Raw genomic sequence first — 17,589 nt, 5'->3', positions numbered from 1 at the left:
TTGTGCTGCAATACTTGAAGAGGTGCTCCCCGGATGTGGTCCTGCTTCAGGAGACCCATTTGGTGGGCAACACGTGCCACGCTTTGAACAGGAGAGGCTATCGTTTGGTGGCGCACTCCGGCTTCACCTCGGGATCGAGGGGGGCTGGTATCCTGGTCAGGAATTCCCTTCCCTTGGAGGTGGATACCACACTGTTAGATGATAGGGGCCGCTATGCTGGCGTTACCGGGAGATGGGAGGGGAAATTGATCTCCATACTGTCTATTTATGTTCCGCCTGGGCTGCAGTCTACTACGTTCGCTGACTTGGGCAAGGTCATTCTGGGCCTGCCCGAGGGCCTTCTTGTGCTGGGTGGTGATTTCAATTCAGTGGCGAATGGTGAGAGTGATCGTAGCCCCCCCCGGCTCCTCCCTGCATCGCAGTTGTGGTTGGGGAGATTCCTTGATGCCTTTGGGTTGGCTGATTGTTGGAGGCAGCTGCACCCTGGCCAACTTCAGTATACCTTTCATTTGGGGGCTCACGGAAGTCTCTCTAGACTTGATTATATTGTCGTGCCTATGGTGCAGTTGGCCTCGGTGCGTGAAATCAGACACTTGGCTAGGGGGATCTCGGACCACTCCCCGATATGGTTTCACTTAGACATTTGTTTGGGGACGGGGGGCCGTATCGCCCCCATCAATCCGTGGCACTTCCAGAACCCTAGACTCAGATCCGAGGTGGTCAAATGTGTGGACTATTACTTTGCAGAAAATGAGGGTTCTGTCTCCTCCCCGGTTTCATTGTGGGAGGCCTACAAGACGGTGATCCGAGGTCAGACCTTGTCCCTTGTGGCCGATGAGAAGCGGCGTAACCAAGAGGAGGTGGTGCGTTTGGAATCTGAGATTGCAGTGCTTGAGGGGCGGTTGGAGGCTGGAGTGACGCCTGAGATTCTGCATGTTTTGGCTCTTAAGCAAACTGAATACAGGGCACTTGTGACTGCCGCTGCTGAGGCGATGCATCGCATGCAGCAAGGGCGACTTTATGATGTGGGTGATAAGGCCGGGAAATTGCTTGCGTGGCTGGACAGGAGAGACAGATTGAATCGTGTGGTGCCAGTGATTGTGAGAGATGATGGAGTGCGAGTCGTGGACCCGGTGGAGATAGTTGAGGTGTTTGCTCAGCATTTTTCGGGTCGTATATGCCCCGGTTTCCGGCCTCCCGGAGGAGGACTCGTGCTTGTTACTTCGTGACCTTGTGTTGCCCAGACTCTCGGAGTCGGACGAGGTGTTAATGGAGGCTGATTTTTCCGCCGATGAGGTTGCGCTTGCCATTCGCTCCCTTCGCTCGGGAAGGCTTCAGGCCCTAATGGTATACCGGTTGAGTTGTATAAATTGTGTCCGGACAAAATGGCGCCGTATTTGCTGCGTATGTTAACGGCCTCGCGAGATCTTGGTTCTCTTCCCAGGGACCAGAGGTTGGCTTCCATTGTGGTCATTCATAAAGATGGTAAGCCCCGCGAGCATTGCTCATCGTATCGTCCGATCTCCCTTCTGAACGCTGAACCGAAGATATTGGCAAAAATACTGGCAAATCGACTGGTCACGGTGATCAGCGGACTGGTTCACCCGGATCAGTCCGGTTTTATCCCTCAGCGCAATACTGCTCTCAATCTTCGCCGTTTACACGGCGTCGTTGCGAGGGCGGGATCTCTTCGTGAGCCGGCCATCTTGGTTTCTCTCGATGCTTCGATGGCCTTTGACACGGTTGAGTGGCCGTATCTGTGGGCCGCCCTCGCCAAGTTCGGTTTTGGCCCTAAATTCATCACTTGGGTTAAACTCCTGTATGAACAGCCACTCGCGCAGGTGGTGGTTAATGGCAGAGCCTCGGCGCCCTTCGCCCTCGGGCGTGGTACGAGGCAGGGTTGTCCTTTGTCGCCGTTGTTGTTTGCGCTTGCGCTTGAACCGCTGGCCGCCTGGCTTCGGTGGGAACCCTCTCTGAAAGGTATACGCTGGTCCCCGGATTTCGAAGACCGAGTCTCTCTTTATGCTGATGACATCCTGTTATATTTGACATCCCCCCGCAAATCGCTGGGAGTTTTTATTGACGTATTGCGCTCTTTTGGCCGCAACTCCGGGTTGGTTATCAATTGGTCTAAATCCTGTATCTTCCCGCTCACTAGCGACCCACTTTCTCTGCCCCGAATATGTCCGATCCCGGTCTGCATTGATGGCTTTAAATATTTGGGGATTTATATTTCACTTGACCCTGTGCTGCGTTATGATCGGAATTTGCTGCCTCCGCTCGCTCGGCTCCGGTCGGACGTTGCGGCGTGGTGCAATCTGCCTCTCTCCCCCTTGGGACGTGCGGCGCTGTTTAAAATGATGTCCCTCCCCCGGTTCCTGTATGCCGTACAAAACACGCTAGATTTGGTGCCGGCTCACTATTTTCGTGAAATAGAGTGCCTCCAGAGGAAGCTGGTGTGGGCTGGTCGGCCCCGTATAGCACTGGCTAAACTCACGCTCCCTGGTATGACGGGGGCATAGCCTTACCCGACATACGACGATATTATTGGGCATCCCAGTTGAGTGCTGTGAATCATGCTATGTATGGTCCTGTCCCGAACCCGGCTTTTGAATTGGACCGATGGCTCTTACCTGGGGGGGATTACTATAGGGCATTTTATTCTAGGAGTGCTAGGAAGAACTTGACGGGTCCCACGGCAGTGGCGGTGCGGGTTTGGAGCAGCGCGACCGCGGCTACTGGGTGGTCGGATAGGCTTGCCGGGGCGACCCCTTTATTTGCTGCGGAGAGACTGGGTGAACTATGGACGTCGAAGGGGTTCGATAAATGGGACCTCATCGGGATTAGTAAATTGAGCGATCTTTGGGTTAAGGATAGAGTGAAGACCTTTGCGGAACTACAGCAAGAGTATGGTCTGCATGACTCGGAATTTTTTCGGTATCTTCAGGTTCGCCATGCCGTTGGGTCGGTTTTTCCGACCGGTTCTGATGTTCCGGAGAGTTCCCCTCTGGAGGATAGGGTGCTGGACGGTCAGGTTCCAGACAGCACTATTTCTCTTATTTACAAAAAACGTATTAATGTTCGGTCGGACTTGCTTGTCCATTTGCGTGGCGCCTGGACTGCCGATGGGCTGGAGCTAGACGATGAGGATTGGCAGGCTGCGGTGTCCTCTCCCAAAGAGGTCGCGATTCCGGCGCGCCTGCGACTTGTTCAGCTGAAAGTCCTGCACCGAGTCTGTCACTGGTCCCCGACTGATGCGTATGGGTTTTTCTGAGGGTGGACTGTGTCGGCGGGGTTGTGGTATGCTTGCTACTTTCCTCCATATTGTATGGGAGTGCCCGGTGGTTGAGTCCTTCTGGAGGGGAGTGCATGAAGTGATGAATGAAGTCACGAATGTTCGGCTGCTACCTGAACCTAAGCGCTGTCTATTGAATGTGTGGGAACCGACCGACTGTAATGTTGCTCAGACTCAATGGGTGACTCTGGGCAACATGATCGCGAAGAGGGACATTGCGCAGTTATGGGGGTCTCAGAGGGCACCCTTGGTTTCCGGGTGGGAAGATAACATGGACTGGTGTATGTTTAGAGAGAAAATTGTCTACATTTCCCGTGGCAGGCCCTGAAAGTGGGGTAGGATATGGAACCAGTGGAATGCATTCCGTGGGGACATTTGTGAACTCCCCCTCGTGGATCCCCCTGATACTCCTAGTTCCCCTTGACTGTACACTTCGGCTCTCACATGTACAGACATATTGATATTTCCATTTGCTCTGGGCTCCCGTTCTGTCCCTCCCTCCCTGGCTCTTCTCCTGTCTACCGTATTGTTTCCTGACCGCTTCTTCCTGCCGCATATGTAATGACCGTACTGATCGGAGTGCAGCCTTGTTTCTTTTGTTGTTTGAATGTTATAAAATGAAAACGCTCGTATCCTGTCGTTTGGAACTTAACGAATTTCTTACCATGGCTGCCGGACCCCTGGTTGTCGGCTGATGAGCTGTGTATTATGCTATACCTTGTGCTGTTTTCTTGGCCGGCCCGAGGGGTTGTAGGCGAGAATTGTGTATTCTACGTATTAATAATCTAGCAAACACTATACAATCACTTGTTTCCTGGCTACATGAACATATACTTCATTGGACATCAGTTTGATTTGGCATAGTCAGTAGGTCTCACCATTGGGACCTAGCGGCTATGCCAATACTTTTTACTGGTGATGTGCATTATCTGCAAAAAAAAATTCATCATGATACGATGCTTGCATAGCGCATACATGTCATAACGCTGATGCCTCATGTGCCATTATGCAGATGTGCCATGCATTATGACTTATACATGCTCTTGTTATAACGCTTGAGCAAACCTGAATGTCGTGGTGTATGTATGTATGTATGCCTATTTCTTCATTTGGAATTATTTATGTAAGAGGAAGCCCGCCAGCTGCAACTAAGTGGGGGCACGTTTAACTGCTGGAAGTGTATCCACCACTGGATAACGGGAGACCTTCCTGGTTATTGTTGGACTTAACATTGAAAGCGGCCAGGGTTCGTTAATTTCCCCTATACTTACCGGAATAGATATTCATAGCTTTGTTTGCCGAGACAAGTTCTTAAGAACTATATGAAGCAGGAGTAACATCTAGTGCAAATGGGAGAGTCTTTGCCTTTACATTGGATAGGACATTTGCATTTCTCAGCCGTACATGAAATTTAATTTTATGAGGCAAGACGAGTCCTGTATTTGAACAATGCTTTGTAGGTACGAGATTCTATAATATAAGTAACACTGCAAGTTTGATTAATTGAACGGTTTCAATACTTCTTGATTCAAGGTAATCAAAGTATTTGAATTTTAAAACTTTTATGGAGCACAAGGGCATTTATGTTGGAACCGTGCAAACTAAACAATTATTATGCTGACTTTATTTCGACTGAAGTTTCTTTACAGTGTTTATGCGCTGCAAGTTTAAAAGGCCAACACCTGATTGCTTTTCATTCACATGTGATTAAGACTGATGAGCAGGTCTGTGCAAATGAGATGTTGGGCTCGTTTTCACACTGCATGAAATACATAATTCTACGTGAAGTGCATTTTCAGCAAGTGGAGGAGCCCAGCAGCAATTGGATCCTATCAGTCCCTACACGAAATGCAAAAAATATACATTGAAAAGACCATGAGGGGTGGGCGATCAAAGGAAGTGTGCGTGGGGTGGTTGAAACAACGGGGAATTAAATAAAAAATAAAGGCAATTGAGGGGGAAGAAGGAACACAAGAATCCTTTTAAAATGTTACTTACTGAAATTTCTGTTCAGTGGTCTTTTTCAAGTTAAATGCAAAAAGAACAATTGATGGACAATGGCATTCACCCCAGTACAGATATCTGGGCCTAAATCAATAGTTTTTTTTGCTCACCATGCCATTCCAGTTTGGAACCAGCCATATGCAAATCAGACATGTCCATGTGCCCAATAGGAACAGTCCAGCCCGAACTGCCATGCCAGGTCTTCCCTGGACTGGAAACAGGCATCCTAGGACTGGGTTTGGGGTCATCAGCCAGGATAGCTTGACTCTAGTGGCATTGAGAGCACGGGACCCACGTGCTCACTACGCTACTGGATTCAAGGTAGCCTGGCTGATAAAGGGTGATGCCCTGAAACCGGGCCCAGGATGCTTGTTTCCGGTCCAGGAAGGACCTGGCTTGTTCCCACAAGGAACAGGGTCAAGACTTATTTGTTTATAGTTGGGACCAAACTGGGTGGTGATGTGAGCAAAAGAATGATGGATTAAACCCAGATCCTTGCGACTAGGGTGAATGTTTGCATTGTCCAGCACTCCGTCCATCAATTGTTCCTTTTCAGGTTAACGCAGTTGAAGTGTCAATATGTGCTAGATAGTTCATTTTTTTCTGGGCTCTATTGTTTTTTTTCTTTTCTAAGCAAGGAGCCAGAGGTTTTCTTTTAAAGTTTCCATGCTAACTTTTGTGCTTTTATGATCTGTCAATGAAAGATGTTTCTCTTGTATCGCGTAACCTTTTATCTGCTAGTTATTTTAGAAGTTTGTGTGGAAAAGGCCTTTCGGGGCATACAAGTAAGTCTTACTGCTGTGCTAAAACAAGTTTTTTTTTTTCTCCATTTCCAGTGAGAAGTGCCATTTCTGAGGAAGTTGAAGCAATACAAGTGAGTCCAAACCCCTTCCTATTGATCTTACTATGTGTGTTTGAGTACAGGATTGTTAAACATGTGAACGTTGTGCAAAATTTCTTCTTTACCAATGTGCAGCTATTTTTGAAGCAAGGGTAAGAAGGTTTTTGGTAGCCTGCCTTTTCTGGTTCTATCAACAGAATATCATGAACCTTCTTACCTGTCATCCAGTTGACACTGCTGCTCAACAAATATTAACGTAGCATTAATCGCATATTTGTAAATTAAATCTTCACCTATAATTTTTTAGAGCATTATTATAATCTGCCTATTTGCTTGTGTAGTCCCGTTTTTCATCTGTCAGCCCATATGTCCTATTTAAGTTAAAGACCTCATATAATCAATCATCTGTGGCTCGGGATCACCTTCCTCTGAATTGTCAACGGTAAATGGGTGTCAATCATGACAAGTGTCCCCCATGTCAGTTGTAGAAAAAATATGGAAGTACATAAATTTGTGTAGACTTGGCCAGAACCAGCCCCAACCCAAGGAAATGCATTTTGTTTGTGAACATTGGATGCACTTCTCACTTTCTTTGGCCTTCCTAGAATTCACAAAGCTCAAGCAGACCTTATGAGCTGGCTTTTGTCTGTGTACCTCTACCCGATTTGGTGTTTCACAGGAAAACCGATATTATCAAAAGTGGTCTTATTCCCAGGACAGGAACACACCATCTCATATTTTCCATTTAATTCTGTCACAACAAATGCTAATTATTGCCCCCCGCCTCCCCCCAATGCTCGGAGTGAAAGGAAAGACACAGGCCTAGTGTTATCTACGTTCCTGTTGTAAGTCCCAGGTTTTAAAGGATGAATACCCTCACGCACCCTTGGGTGTAGTGCTTCATTTTAGGGCCCCATTGTGTTGCTTTGTGCTCCCATTCTCCTGTCCTACGTTGTACAGCTTCCAGCCTTCACATCCTACCATTGTTTCTGCCAGTGCTTGTTCATTTTAACTGGGGGAACCTTACAATGTAGTCGTGTTGAGGGCATCACCTGATTCTCGGCCTCTGTGTGCTGATTCTGAGCCAAGACGCAGGGTCACAGCCTAGAGCTAGCCCATGGCATCTCTGTATAGCCACAAATCTTACAGACCGTGCTGCCTTGTTACATGAAATTGCTCTTAAAATCTAGCATTTGCAGAACTCATGGGGTGAAGGGGCCAGGGCGGTCCTCTTTCAGCTCTCTTTAAGTTGGTGAGGAAGGAGGGTGATGCTCAGAATGTGGTGCTCTGTGGCCACCTGGTATTGACACATATGCAAATTTGCCCTTCTTCCTGGACTTTCACTACTCCCTGGAATGTCTTCAATCATGTCTGATACTGCGTTGCTTTATTGGTTGTGCCTCAGCCTTTCAGTTGATTGTTTTTTTTAGTGGTCGAGCAGGTTCCGTTTGTATGGTTATGGACCATTTATGTGTTTGTATGGTTATGTACTATTTATGTGAAATATGTTGTATTTGTTATTTTGTCTGAATTCGTTTTTAGCTGTCGGATGCCTGCGAGTCGTTAAGAGCTGCACTCCCTAAATTGTTTATCTGACATGTCTTAATGTTCAACAAGAACTCAAGTTCAAGGAAGTTACAAAGTTTACAGGTCTTGATTGTTTTGCTACTTTTTAATTGCGAACTGTTAGTCATCTTGTAAATAATGCCTGACGAGACCTGGAGGACTTTGTGTGTCATGTTCACAAAATCCATGTAAATCTGCAAATGGATGCAATCGAATGCAAAGGAAGCTGAGGATAAGGCAGAGGGGAATTGCTCTGTAGCTGTTGGTATTTACTGCTGTGACAGGTGCATTGTGGCAGGAAGAATGTCCTGCACACAGTATCTAATGATGCTAATAGATTAAGAGTGAAGTGGTCACTATGTATAGAAATGTGTTCCCACTCAAACCATTTAACTTGAGACTAATGTAATTTAGACCATGGTTAATTTAATAAAAACTGGCAAAATGTGTCTCTGAATTTGCAATTCTTTGGATATTCTGTTTGGGGGAAGAAAGCACTGGCATTTAGCTGTAAAATCTTCTGGTTGTTGTACAAGAAAATGCACCAGGCAATTCTGTCATTAAAGTTTGTTCGAAGTGAAGCTTGCAGTAGAGCCAGATTAGGCAAATTTAAAGGTGTATTTATGCTGGTCTTATGTGAGCAAATGTTCAAAGTGACTAAAAGGAACCATACATGTTTTTGATAAGCTAAAGGGTTTGCTCGGTTATTTAGGATCTCTTCTCACATCTCCAAATGGCATGCGCGCAAGCTTCCTCTCTGCTGCACACAACACAGTCTGGTGGAAAAGGCTCCTATGTTGTTTTGTCTTCTAAACTCTACTGTGCCAAAAATTAGCTGTTATTTCTGCTTGGGTACGTCACAAAATGCTCTCTATATTGTGTGTAGCTTCAGAATCCCTGCATGTTTTTTTGTTTTTGTAATGGCTATAGTTCTGTGAACTGTTCATTAGAACAATAATCTTTCAAGCGTTTAAACGTTACAACAGTTAAAAACTATTTTCCAGGTGAATCTACTTGACTAATTCCTTTTAGTAATCCTTCAGTGTATTGTCTTCAAGCATTTTTTTTTATATTTAAAACGTTTCATGATTTGTTTTGCAATGAAGTTTTATTCACTTAATTTTCAGACAAAGAAAAAAAATGTAATGAGCACGCTTCATATATTGCACGACAAGTTGGCCAAAATTGCAGGTAATGTCATTTCTTTCTACGTTCACTTCTGAGTTATAAAAAAAAGCTTCAGGAGCAGTTTTATTACATTCCTAAATTGCTTGTTTTTCCAGTTTAGTGAGTGCTAATTGTCAAAATAGGGCTACTGTTTGCATGTCCTAGGGTCAGGAAATACCTTGTATTGACCGGTAGCAGCTGTGGCAGTGGTGGAACATCTATTTACTGCACTTATTTATTTATTCAAAGTTTTATATAGCGCGAACAGGATCCTTACAGATATCAGAGCGCTTCACAAAGACAGGGTAGGGGCAGTAGGAGTCAACAGAGATAATGGGAACAGTATAATAGTCAATAGCATGGTAATAACATGGATAATAAAAACATACATAAAACCAATCCATATACAATCAGGTAAGGAGGAAACATAGGACAGCACAAGACATTGATCCCACTCCAGAGGTGTTCAGGTGGATCAGTAAACCAGCGTGTATCATTTCTTGGTCGGTAGTAAGAGAGTAGCGTAGTAGTGCCCCCAGCAAGAATAGTATAGTGCCAAGGGATAGGGTGAGCAGTGATACAAAGCAATGCAGAGACTCTGAACCAACATCTATAACGATCAGGAGATCTTGGCCAGAAGGATTGTTTTCACCTCTTTCTTGAAGAGTGCAGTGGAGGAGATCAGCCTGGTTTCAGGAGGGAGCGCATTCCAGATCCTGGGTGCCATTCCTGAGAAGGAGCGCTTGTAAGTTTTCACTTTCCGGAATCTACGAGGTTTCAGGAGTAGATTTTTTGTACTCCTATTGGATCTCGAACCTCCTGATATAGACAGCTTTTGAGCGAGGTAGTTGGGTGCCTTGTGGTGCACGGCCGTGTGTGTCATAACTGCAATTTTTAGCTGTATTCTGGCTTCAAAGGGCAGCCATTTTAGAGACTTTAAGTCTGGGGATATGTGCGAATGCTTTCTAGAGCCAGTAATGAGTCTCGCGGCAGCGTTCAGGGAGGCTCTTAAGGGTGCTGTTGTGGATAGTGGGAGACCGCTGAGGGCCGCAATTCCGTAGTCTATTCGAGGGATGACTAAGGCTTGTACAGCAGTTTGGAAGTCTTTGGCCGGGAGGAAGGGTTTGATTTTCCTCAGCGTGTTAATTTGGAAATTAGCTGCTTTTGTGGCTTTGCTGACGTGCTGCTGCATGTTGAGCTTGGCGTCGAGTGTGATGCCTAGGGATTTCGCCGAGTCCACGATGGTAGGTTGGACATTGAGTGCTGTTAGGTTGTTGAGCCAGGTTTGGGTGGTGGAGATTTTCGCCGGGGGTGTGATGAGTAGGAACTCAGTTTTCAGAGCATTTAGTTTGAGGTGATTATCGGCCAGCCATGATTGGGTGTTAATAAGCGTGGAATTCAGATGTTTGATATCTTCCGGGGATTGTAACTTTAGATAGAGTTGTGTGTCATCGGCGTACATATGGAATTGAACATTGGATGCTTGAAGCAAGGTGGCGAGCGGTTCCATAACGAGGTTGAACAGTGTAGGGGAGAGGGTGGATCCTTGTGGGACACCTAGATCTGCAGGCACAGGTGTAGATAGCACATTGTCGATCTTGAACCTCTGAGACCGATTGTGAAGGAAGGACGAAAACCACTTGAGAACAGTTCCCGATAGCCCCATTCTAGTGCTTAGCAGCTCCAGCAAGTTCTCATGTTTGACCGTGTCAAATGCTGACGAGAGGTCAAGAAGGATGAGGAGGCAGGACTCATTGCGATCCAGAATTTGGAGGGCGTCATCAATTATGTGTGTCATAGCTGTTTCCGTGCTATGTTTCGCTCTGAAGCCTGATTGATGAGGGTTGAGGAGGTCAAATTGATCAATGTGTTTTGTTAGTTGGAGTTGGACACATTTCTCCAGCAGTTTGGCCAGGGTGGGGATATTGGTGATGGGCCGATAGTTGTTTAGGTCAGACGGATCAGCTGTAGGTTTCTTGAGTATAGGCGTGACTTGCCCCACCTTAAGGGAGTCTGGAATGTGGCCTTGTTGCAAAGAGCTGTTGATGATCTTGGTCCAGAGAGGGAGGAGCAAGGGGATAAAGTCTTTTACAGCATTAGCAAGTAGAGGGTCTGTGAGGTGATTAGAGGGCTTCAAGGTGCAGAGCAGTTTGTGTATTTCTTCTTCCGAGTAGGTATCGAAGTACTGCCAGGATGCTTTGTTTTTAGGTTGAGTGTCTGCCATTCTGGTGTGGTTGGGGTATCGGCTTATATCCATGATGAGGTCATTTCTTATGTTGTCAGTCTTTAGTTTAAAGAAAGCCGAGAAGGCTTCACAATGTGGGGTGTCGTTTGTTGTGCTGTTTGATTGTGTGGGTTGTGCCTTTGTTTGGGTCTTGATTAGCTCGAACAGCTTTCTTGGCCTGTTCTTCGCTTGGTCCAACTGGCGGCTGAAGAAGTCCGACTTTGTGCGCTTTATTCTCCTAAAGTAGGCATTTCTCTTGTTCTTAAGCTTTTTGAGATGCAGTGCTGAAGGGTCCGATCTCCAGGTGCGCTCTGCCATTCGCATATTACGCCTTTCGTCATTGAGTCTGTCATCATACCAGGGGTTAGAGATTTTGGTGGAGACTCTCTTCAGTTGCAGAGGGGCGACTTCATTGACTATTGTATTCATAGAGTCAAGGTAGTGGTCAGTCAGTGATTGAACATCTGAGGCCCCTGAAGGGGGAAGGAGGAGGTTGCCGATGTGAGGAGGTAGGGTAGAGGGGTTGAGATTATTCAAATCTCTTTTCCATGTTTTGGTTTTGATTGGTTGAGTAGGGTTAGGTTTAACTTTTTCGTTGATAAAGAAGGTGATAATGTGGTGATCTGACCAATCGCAGGGTAGAATCGCCTCCAGTTGAATAGCGTTCTCTTTGGCAATGATGAGATCGAGTATCGCGCCTTTGTCGTGTGTTGGTTTATCGCATACTTGGGTGAGGTCAAGCGCATTGAGGAAAGTTTTGAGACTATTCACCGTGGGGTCTTTCTGATCGTTCCAGTGGAGATTGAAGTCACCCAGGTAGACTTGAGTGGTCTGCCGACCGGCATTGGAAGTGATCAGGTCCATGAATTGTTGGGTGAATATGAGATTGTCACCAGGCGGGTGATAGATGAGATGTAAAGCACAGACTTGTTTGCCCTCACTGGTGATGTCGAGGCAGAGGAGTTCACAGGAGGAAAGGGAGGGGGAGGTGACTTGAGTAACAGAGAGGTTGCTCCTAAAAATGCATGCAATTCCCCCGCCCGTCTTGCCAGGAGACCTGTCCAGCCTAATGATGTGATAATTGGGGGGGACTAGTATGTCCATAATCGGGGTAGAGGCCACGTTTCCGTTAGAATGGCTAGGTCCAGATCCCTATCTGAGACGAGGTCCGCGATGTCGGAGGAATGTCTCTGGGCCGATCTGCAATTTAGTAGGATGCATTTGAGTTTGGGAGAGAGAAGGGTGGTCGAGCTTTCTAGTGTGAGGGGAACTTTTCTGAGGTTGTTGGGGACAGAGCCTCTGTTGAGTGTTGGGGGCCTTAGAGGGTTTGTAAGAATTGTGGGTATGGGGATGTGTGAGTTGGAAAAGTCTTTTACCGGACCTGGGCCATAAGAGCGTAGGAGAGAGCATAGGTCGCGGTCCGACAAGGGGTTGAGAACACGACGGGGGCGGTGAGAATTATTGCGAGCGGGGATAGTAGGCCATTGCTGGTGTCGTCGGGGGCGAGGGTATGTAGGGGGGGTGCGTCGTTTGTAGGGTAGCGGGATGGTGGGAGGTAGACTGGGCTGTGAGGAGAGAAGGTCTTTGATTGCGTGAATGTCTTTTTTGATTTGTAAGATGTCCTCTTTGACTTGTTGGAGGGTGGATAAAGTCAGGTCAGGAGGGTCATTGGGGAAGGTGTTGGTGGAGAGAGCCGTTGGTGAGTGGTTGAGTGGTGAGCTGGAGAGCAGGCAGGGTATCGGGGGGGGGGGGGGGTATACTAGCGTTGTTGAGGGGTTCCGCGGTGCTAGTGAGTGGGATGGTATTCAAGGTGTGGACGTGTTTGTGTGCGAGGGGTGTGGGTGATGCAGGTGAGACAGGCGGTGGGTGTGAAGCATAGGTAGTGACTTCAGTGGGAGACGGTGCCAGTGAGTAGAAGAGTGAGTGAAGGCTGAGGACAGTGGGGGAGACAGGAGGGTAGTGAGGGCTGAGAATAGGAGGTGGGAGAGAGGAGGATGCTAAGGTAAGGGCGGAGGTATGTTCTGCATCTTTTGTTGGGAGGGAGATAGAGTTGTAAGTGGGAGTGGGGAGGGAGCAGGGAAGGGAGAGGTGTCTGCCGTGGGGGGGATGGGTGGATAGACTCCGAGTGATGGTGTGTGCAGATGTAGGCGTGTTGTGGGTGGGAGTTGTTGTGTCAGGTGTGAGAGACTCGTGGGTGGGAGTGGGGAGGGAGATGGGGAGGGAGAGGTGTCTGTCGTGGGGGGGATGGGATGGGGGGGTGGATAAACTTTGGGACTCGTGGGTGGGAGTGGGGAGGGAGATGGGGAGGGAGAGGTGTCTGTCGTGGGGGGGATGGGATGGGGGGGTGGATAAACTATGGGCGGTGGCTTGTTCAGATGGTGGTGTGTTGTGGGTGGGGGATGGTCTGCCCGGGGGGGGAGGGATGGAGGGGGTATGAGTGGGGATAAGAAGGGTCATGTTAGAGGGGCTGCTAGTATGTGCGGTGGAGTTATTTGTGACTGTCCTTGGGGAGTGGGGGGCGTTAACAGCAGGTGGGCCATTTACTTGGGTGCTAGGGGTAGAAGTGTAGTAGGTGGTGGCTGCGACATCAGGGGTGATAGTGCTGGCGGAGTTCTGGGTGGGGGTCCGCAGCTTGGAGAGGTGTTCTTTGAACTTGGGGAACAGGTTGTCTAGTGATTCCAGGTTCTTGTCCGTGGATTGGATTAGGACAGTCCCGTTATTGTAGATAGTAATGGTAGACCTGCCAGGGAAGAGGTGGGAAGGTGTGATGGTGAGAATTAGGCCATGAGTTGTTTTCCTAGTGGTGGAGACTGTGAGTAGGGATAGAAAAGTTTTTCTCCATTGGGCTCTGCGTGAGGTGTGGAAGATGATATCAGTATTCAGGGCTCCATTGCCCGGTGAGAAGTAAGTGTCGGCAAAGGGTGTTTCAGGGTGCGACCTCAAGAAGTTGTGTTTAAAACGTTTAGTGGCAGTTTTGGAGAGAGGAGTGGAGGGGTAGTTAATTCTAAAAGTGTGCTTGCCGTTGAGCTCCATTTTATAGAGGCTGTGGTGTTAGGAGTAGGAAATAGGACGATAGTACAAACTGTCAACCGCTAGTTACAGGGCCAAGGAAGACACTAGTGAGTGTCACTAGTGATAGCCTATCATATAAGTAATATACTGGAGTAACATAAAATACCTATGCAGGCAGTAACATACCTGATCGAAAGTGACAGTAGTGTGTAGTCAAAAATATGTGAGGTACATGTGTCAGTAACAAAATACAATTGCAAACCAAAGTCAAATGCAGAAGAAAAAGAAAAAAAGTATTCTCATTCTGTGCAATACAAGTGTTCAAAATAAAGCTAGGGGTATAATACTGCAATAATAGGCAGACATTCTTTCGTATATGAGGTAGCAATCTGCGCGATACATATGTTCAAAATATAGGTAGACGTATGATACTACAATAATAGGCAGACATTCTTTCACACTAGTCTAAAATACTAAAGTCCAACAGACTAGTCTAAAATGGCCGCCACATAGTTCAGATCGAGACAGTAGTCCTCTGTTTGTTGCAGTGCCGGCAGGGGAGATAGAGATGCAGTCCTCTGTCTACTGCTGTTACTTTAGCACAGGGAAGAGATAGCATTTTCTGTTTAAGCAAGCAAAGCTCAAGGCTAGCTGAGAGGAATTCTTATCTCTGTGTGGGGGAGTTAAGCAGAGGGGCCACGTGGACAACAGAGGTACGGGGGATTTATTGCTACAGTTTTATGGTCCCAGCCATTTTGAACAAAGGAGTTAGATTTTTCTTAAAAAGAGAACAGGCGGGTGGGGGAAGTAAATACCTTAAGTTTCTGTGCGCCTGTAAATATTTCCAGTAGAGTTTTACAGAAACACTGCTTTAGTCCATGAGAAGTATGTACTGTATGTCCTTGTTCTCACATCGGGGCTCCCAGCCTGTATTATCCTGAAAAGCGGCTCAGCAGTTTGCCAGGTATCCACCGGTGTCGATGGGGGCAGGCTTCGGTCTTCTGTCCCCCCTGCAGCTCCTGCAAGACTCCCGGATCTCTTCACTCGCTTGCACTGCTAAAAGCTTCCGGGTATTGTTTTGCCACTTTCCCATTAAGAGTTCTGATTCTTCGAAACACCATATCGAGCTCCTTTATCATATCCACCAGGGTCCGAGTATGATTCAAGAATCTCTCATTCATTTACTGCATTCTTCCATTGGAAAGGTTATTAAGATTCAGTAGCATCTCATTAGTCTTTTCAAACCTATCCAGCATGTGTCCCTGGGCCAATATTATGGCATTGACATCTTCAGAGTTCACCATGCTTAGCATTCTCCCGCAAAATACATCGTGTGACCAGGCATTTCCCCTCCACTAAACTTTAGCCCATTTTGATCTCGCATCATTCTCCGGTGGGGGGGGGGGGGGCGGCGAGCCCTCCGTAAACATACACAGCGACCGCCGTGACAGCCACACCGTCCTCCTGGTGCAGCGGTGTCGGGACTTCGGGACTTCCCGCCGCCTTCTGGGATCCCTGGGCAGGCAGCGGGACTCAGATGCCTGGGATGTAACGGCGACCGCAGGCATGCACCGGGCAGTCCACTGCAGACGGTGTTCGCAGGCTCAGCGGGACTCAGATGTCCTGTCAATCCATTAGTGTGGCGATGTCATGTCTTCCTCCCGCAGTCCCGTCTGGGGTCCCCGGACAGTCAGTGCAGGCGGTGAACGCAGGCAGACAGCGGGGATCAGACGTCCGGGATGTGCCGCCGCCACCGCAGGCAGGCACCGGGCAGTCCACTGCAGACGGAGCCCGCAGGCAGACAGCGGGTATCAGGAATCAGATGACCGGGCAGTCCACTGCAGGCGGCAATCGCAGGCACCTCCTGTGGCACCACCGCTTAGCTCCAGCCGTCCCTGTCTCCACCGTTGCTCCGCCGAGGCTGCAGGGGTCTCAGTCGTCCAGGTTGCAGGTATGCGATTTGCATCAAAATTACCAGTTACTTTTGACTCCAGTTACTCGTTAATCCAGTTACTTCTTTACGGCCATTTGCATGCTTTCCTCGCTGATGGTGGTGCGTGCTATCGGGGATAATTCCGGAAAGGGATCCCCAGCACTAGGAGCTCCGGACCAGAGCTCCTACCACCAGGCGGCCATCTTAACTGTTTTCTGTTGGGGAAATCTAAAAGGCAAACCTCCCTTCCCCATCAGCTATTGTATTCTAGTCTGACATACTTGCAATTGACATCATGGTTCTCAAATAAATCCAGTATGTGCTTTTGAACATACCCAAAGATGGCCCATGCATAATTAAAAAGGCTAAGAATCCTTGGACCAGAGAAGTGCATGCCTTTTTAAATGGTTTACCTTTTTAGGTCGAGCCTAGCATGGGTTGCTCTAGGAAAGGACCTCTTGGAATCACTCCAGCTTTTCTGAAAACTCGTGCGTGTGTGTTTCGATTTTCCACACATTTTATTGACCTTTGCGTGTGGCTTTCACAAATGAAAGCACGCAATTGGCCAAAGGCTGGTGCATGTCCCACCTTTTCCAGTAAATGTTTCTTCCCACAGCATCCAGCTTACGGGAGCCATCTGCTTTGGATCATGTTATGGTTGCTTTCACTTTTGCGCCCGCGCTTGTCTCAAATGCTTCTGTTCCCACCTTGCTGCAGTGTGTTCGGTGTTTTTACAATGTGCGCTACCCTGATCCTCATGCCGTTGAAATGACTTTGGCTGTCCTTACTTGGTAATTATCGGTCAACCCCCATAACCCCACCCCCCATAACCCCCCCCATAACCCCCCCACCCCCTAATCAGTGTTTTTCGGCAGTCTGTCTTTTGTGCACTCTGAAGTAGTGTTCATTCACTCCCGCTGCTTGTGCCGCGTGCATGAATGAATGATGTGACACTCTCTTACTCCCCCTTCATGCAATCTGTAGTGCCCACCAGTCACTTGTGCTCAGTTTCCATTGTTCAGTCTGTTAGCTTAGGCGAAGGCTTGAAGGCGCTGAAAGGATTGTAGGACTAGGAAGAATTTGGTAATAGCACTTTTTATTTTAAATATTATTTTTTTAACTTTTATATAGCACGGACCACATCATTTTGACAAAGCACTTCACATCGAAGAAGACATAATTATTTTAAAACACTCATTAGAATCAAGAGATAAGACTATAGCAAAGCAGTGGGAGTTACCTCCTCTGTGAAACTTGGTCCTTACAGCCAGGTTAGATACCTTAGTGAGCAAATTGTTTGGGAGGGCATACTTTTACACTGTGTAGTCTATTCGGTCCTCCACCCCTCCTTCCCTTCTTTGTACATGAGTCAACATATAAAAACAATGAGCAGAGTAGAAGTCAATGAACAACACAAAATTATTAAGCGACAACTTATCCCCAACCAAAGGAGGAAACTGGAATCTCAGGTTTTTCTTGGTATTATTTTTCAATACAGGTAACTCAAATAAAATTTTGTCTTTCAGGTAGGCAAGGCTGTGCTCAAG

The 17,589-nt window shown here is 47.5% G+C and overlaps 1 protein-coding gene across 2 annotated transcripts in view; it reads left to right on the top strand.

Annotated features, from left to right (window-relative positions):
• Positions 1-17,589, top strand: part of LEMD3 (LEM domain containing 3) — a 212,046-nt gene that overhangs the window by 29,720 nt on the left and 164,737 nt on the right. For both annotated transcript variants that reach the window (XM_078676332.1, XM_078676325.1), the window contains exons 2-3: positions 6,136-6,173; positions 8,834-8,897. In XM_078676332.1, coding sequence (XP_078532458.1) covers positions 6,136-6,173; positions 8,834-8,897 — 102 coding nt within the window. The remainder of the gene's footprint in view (positions 1-6,135; positions 6,174-8,833; positions 8,898-17,589) is intronic.

Source organism: Lissotriton helveticus, chromosome 1_1 (assembly GCF_964261635.1).
Source record: "Lissotriton helveticus chromosome 1_1, aLisHel1.1, whole genome shotgun sequence".
Taxonomy (NCBI): Eukaryota; Metazoa; Chordata; class Amphibia; order Caudata; family Salamandridae; genus Lissotriton; species Lissotriton helveticus.
Note: the sequence above shows the minus strand (reverse complement) of the source record. Positions and strands in the feature narration are given on the sequence as shown.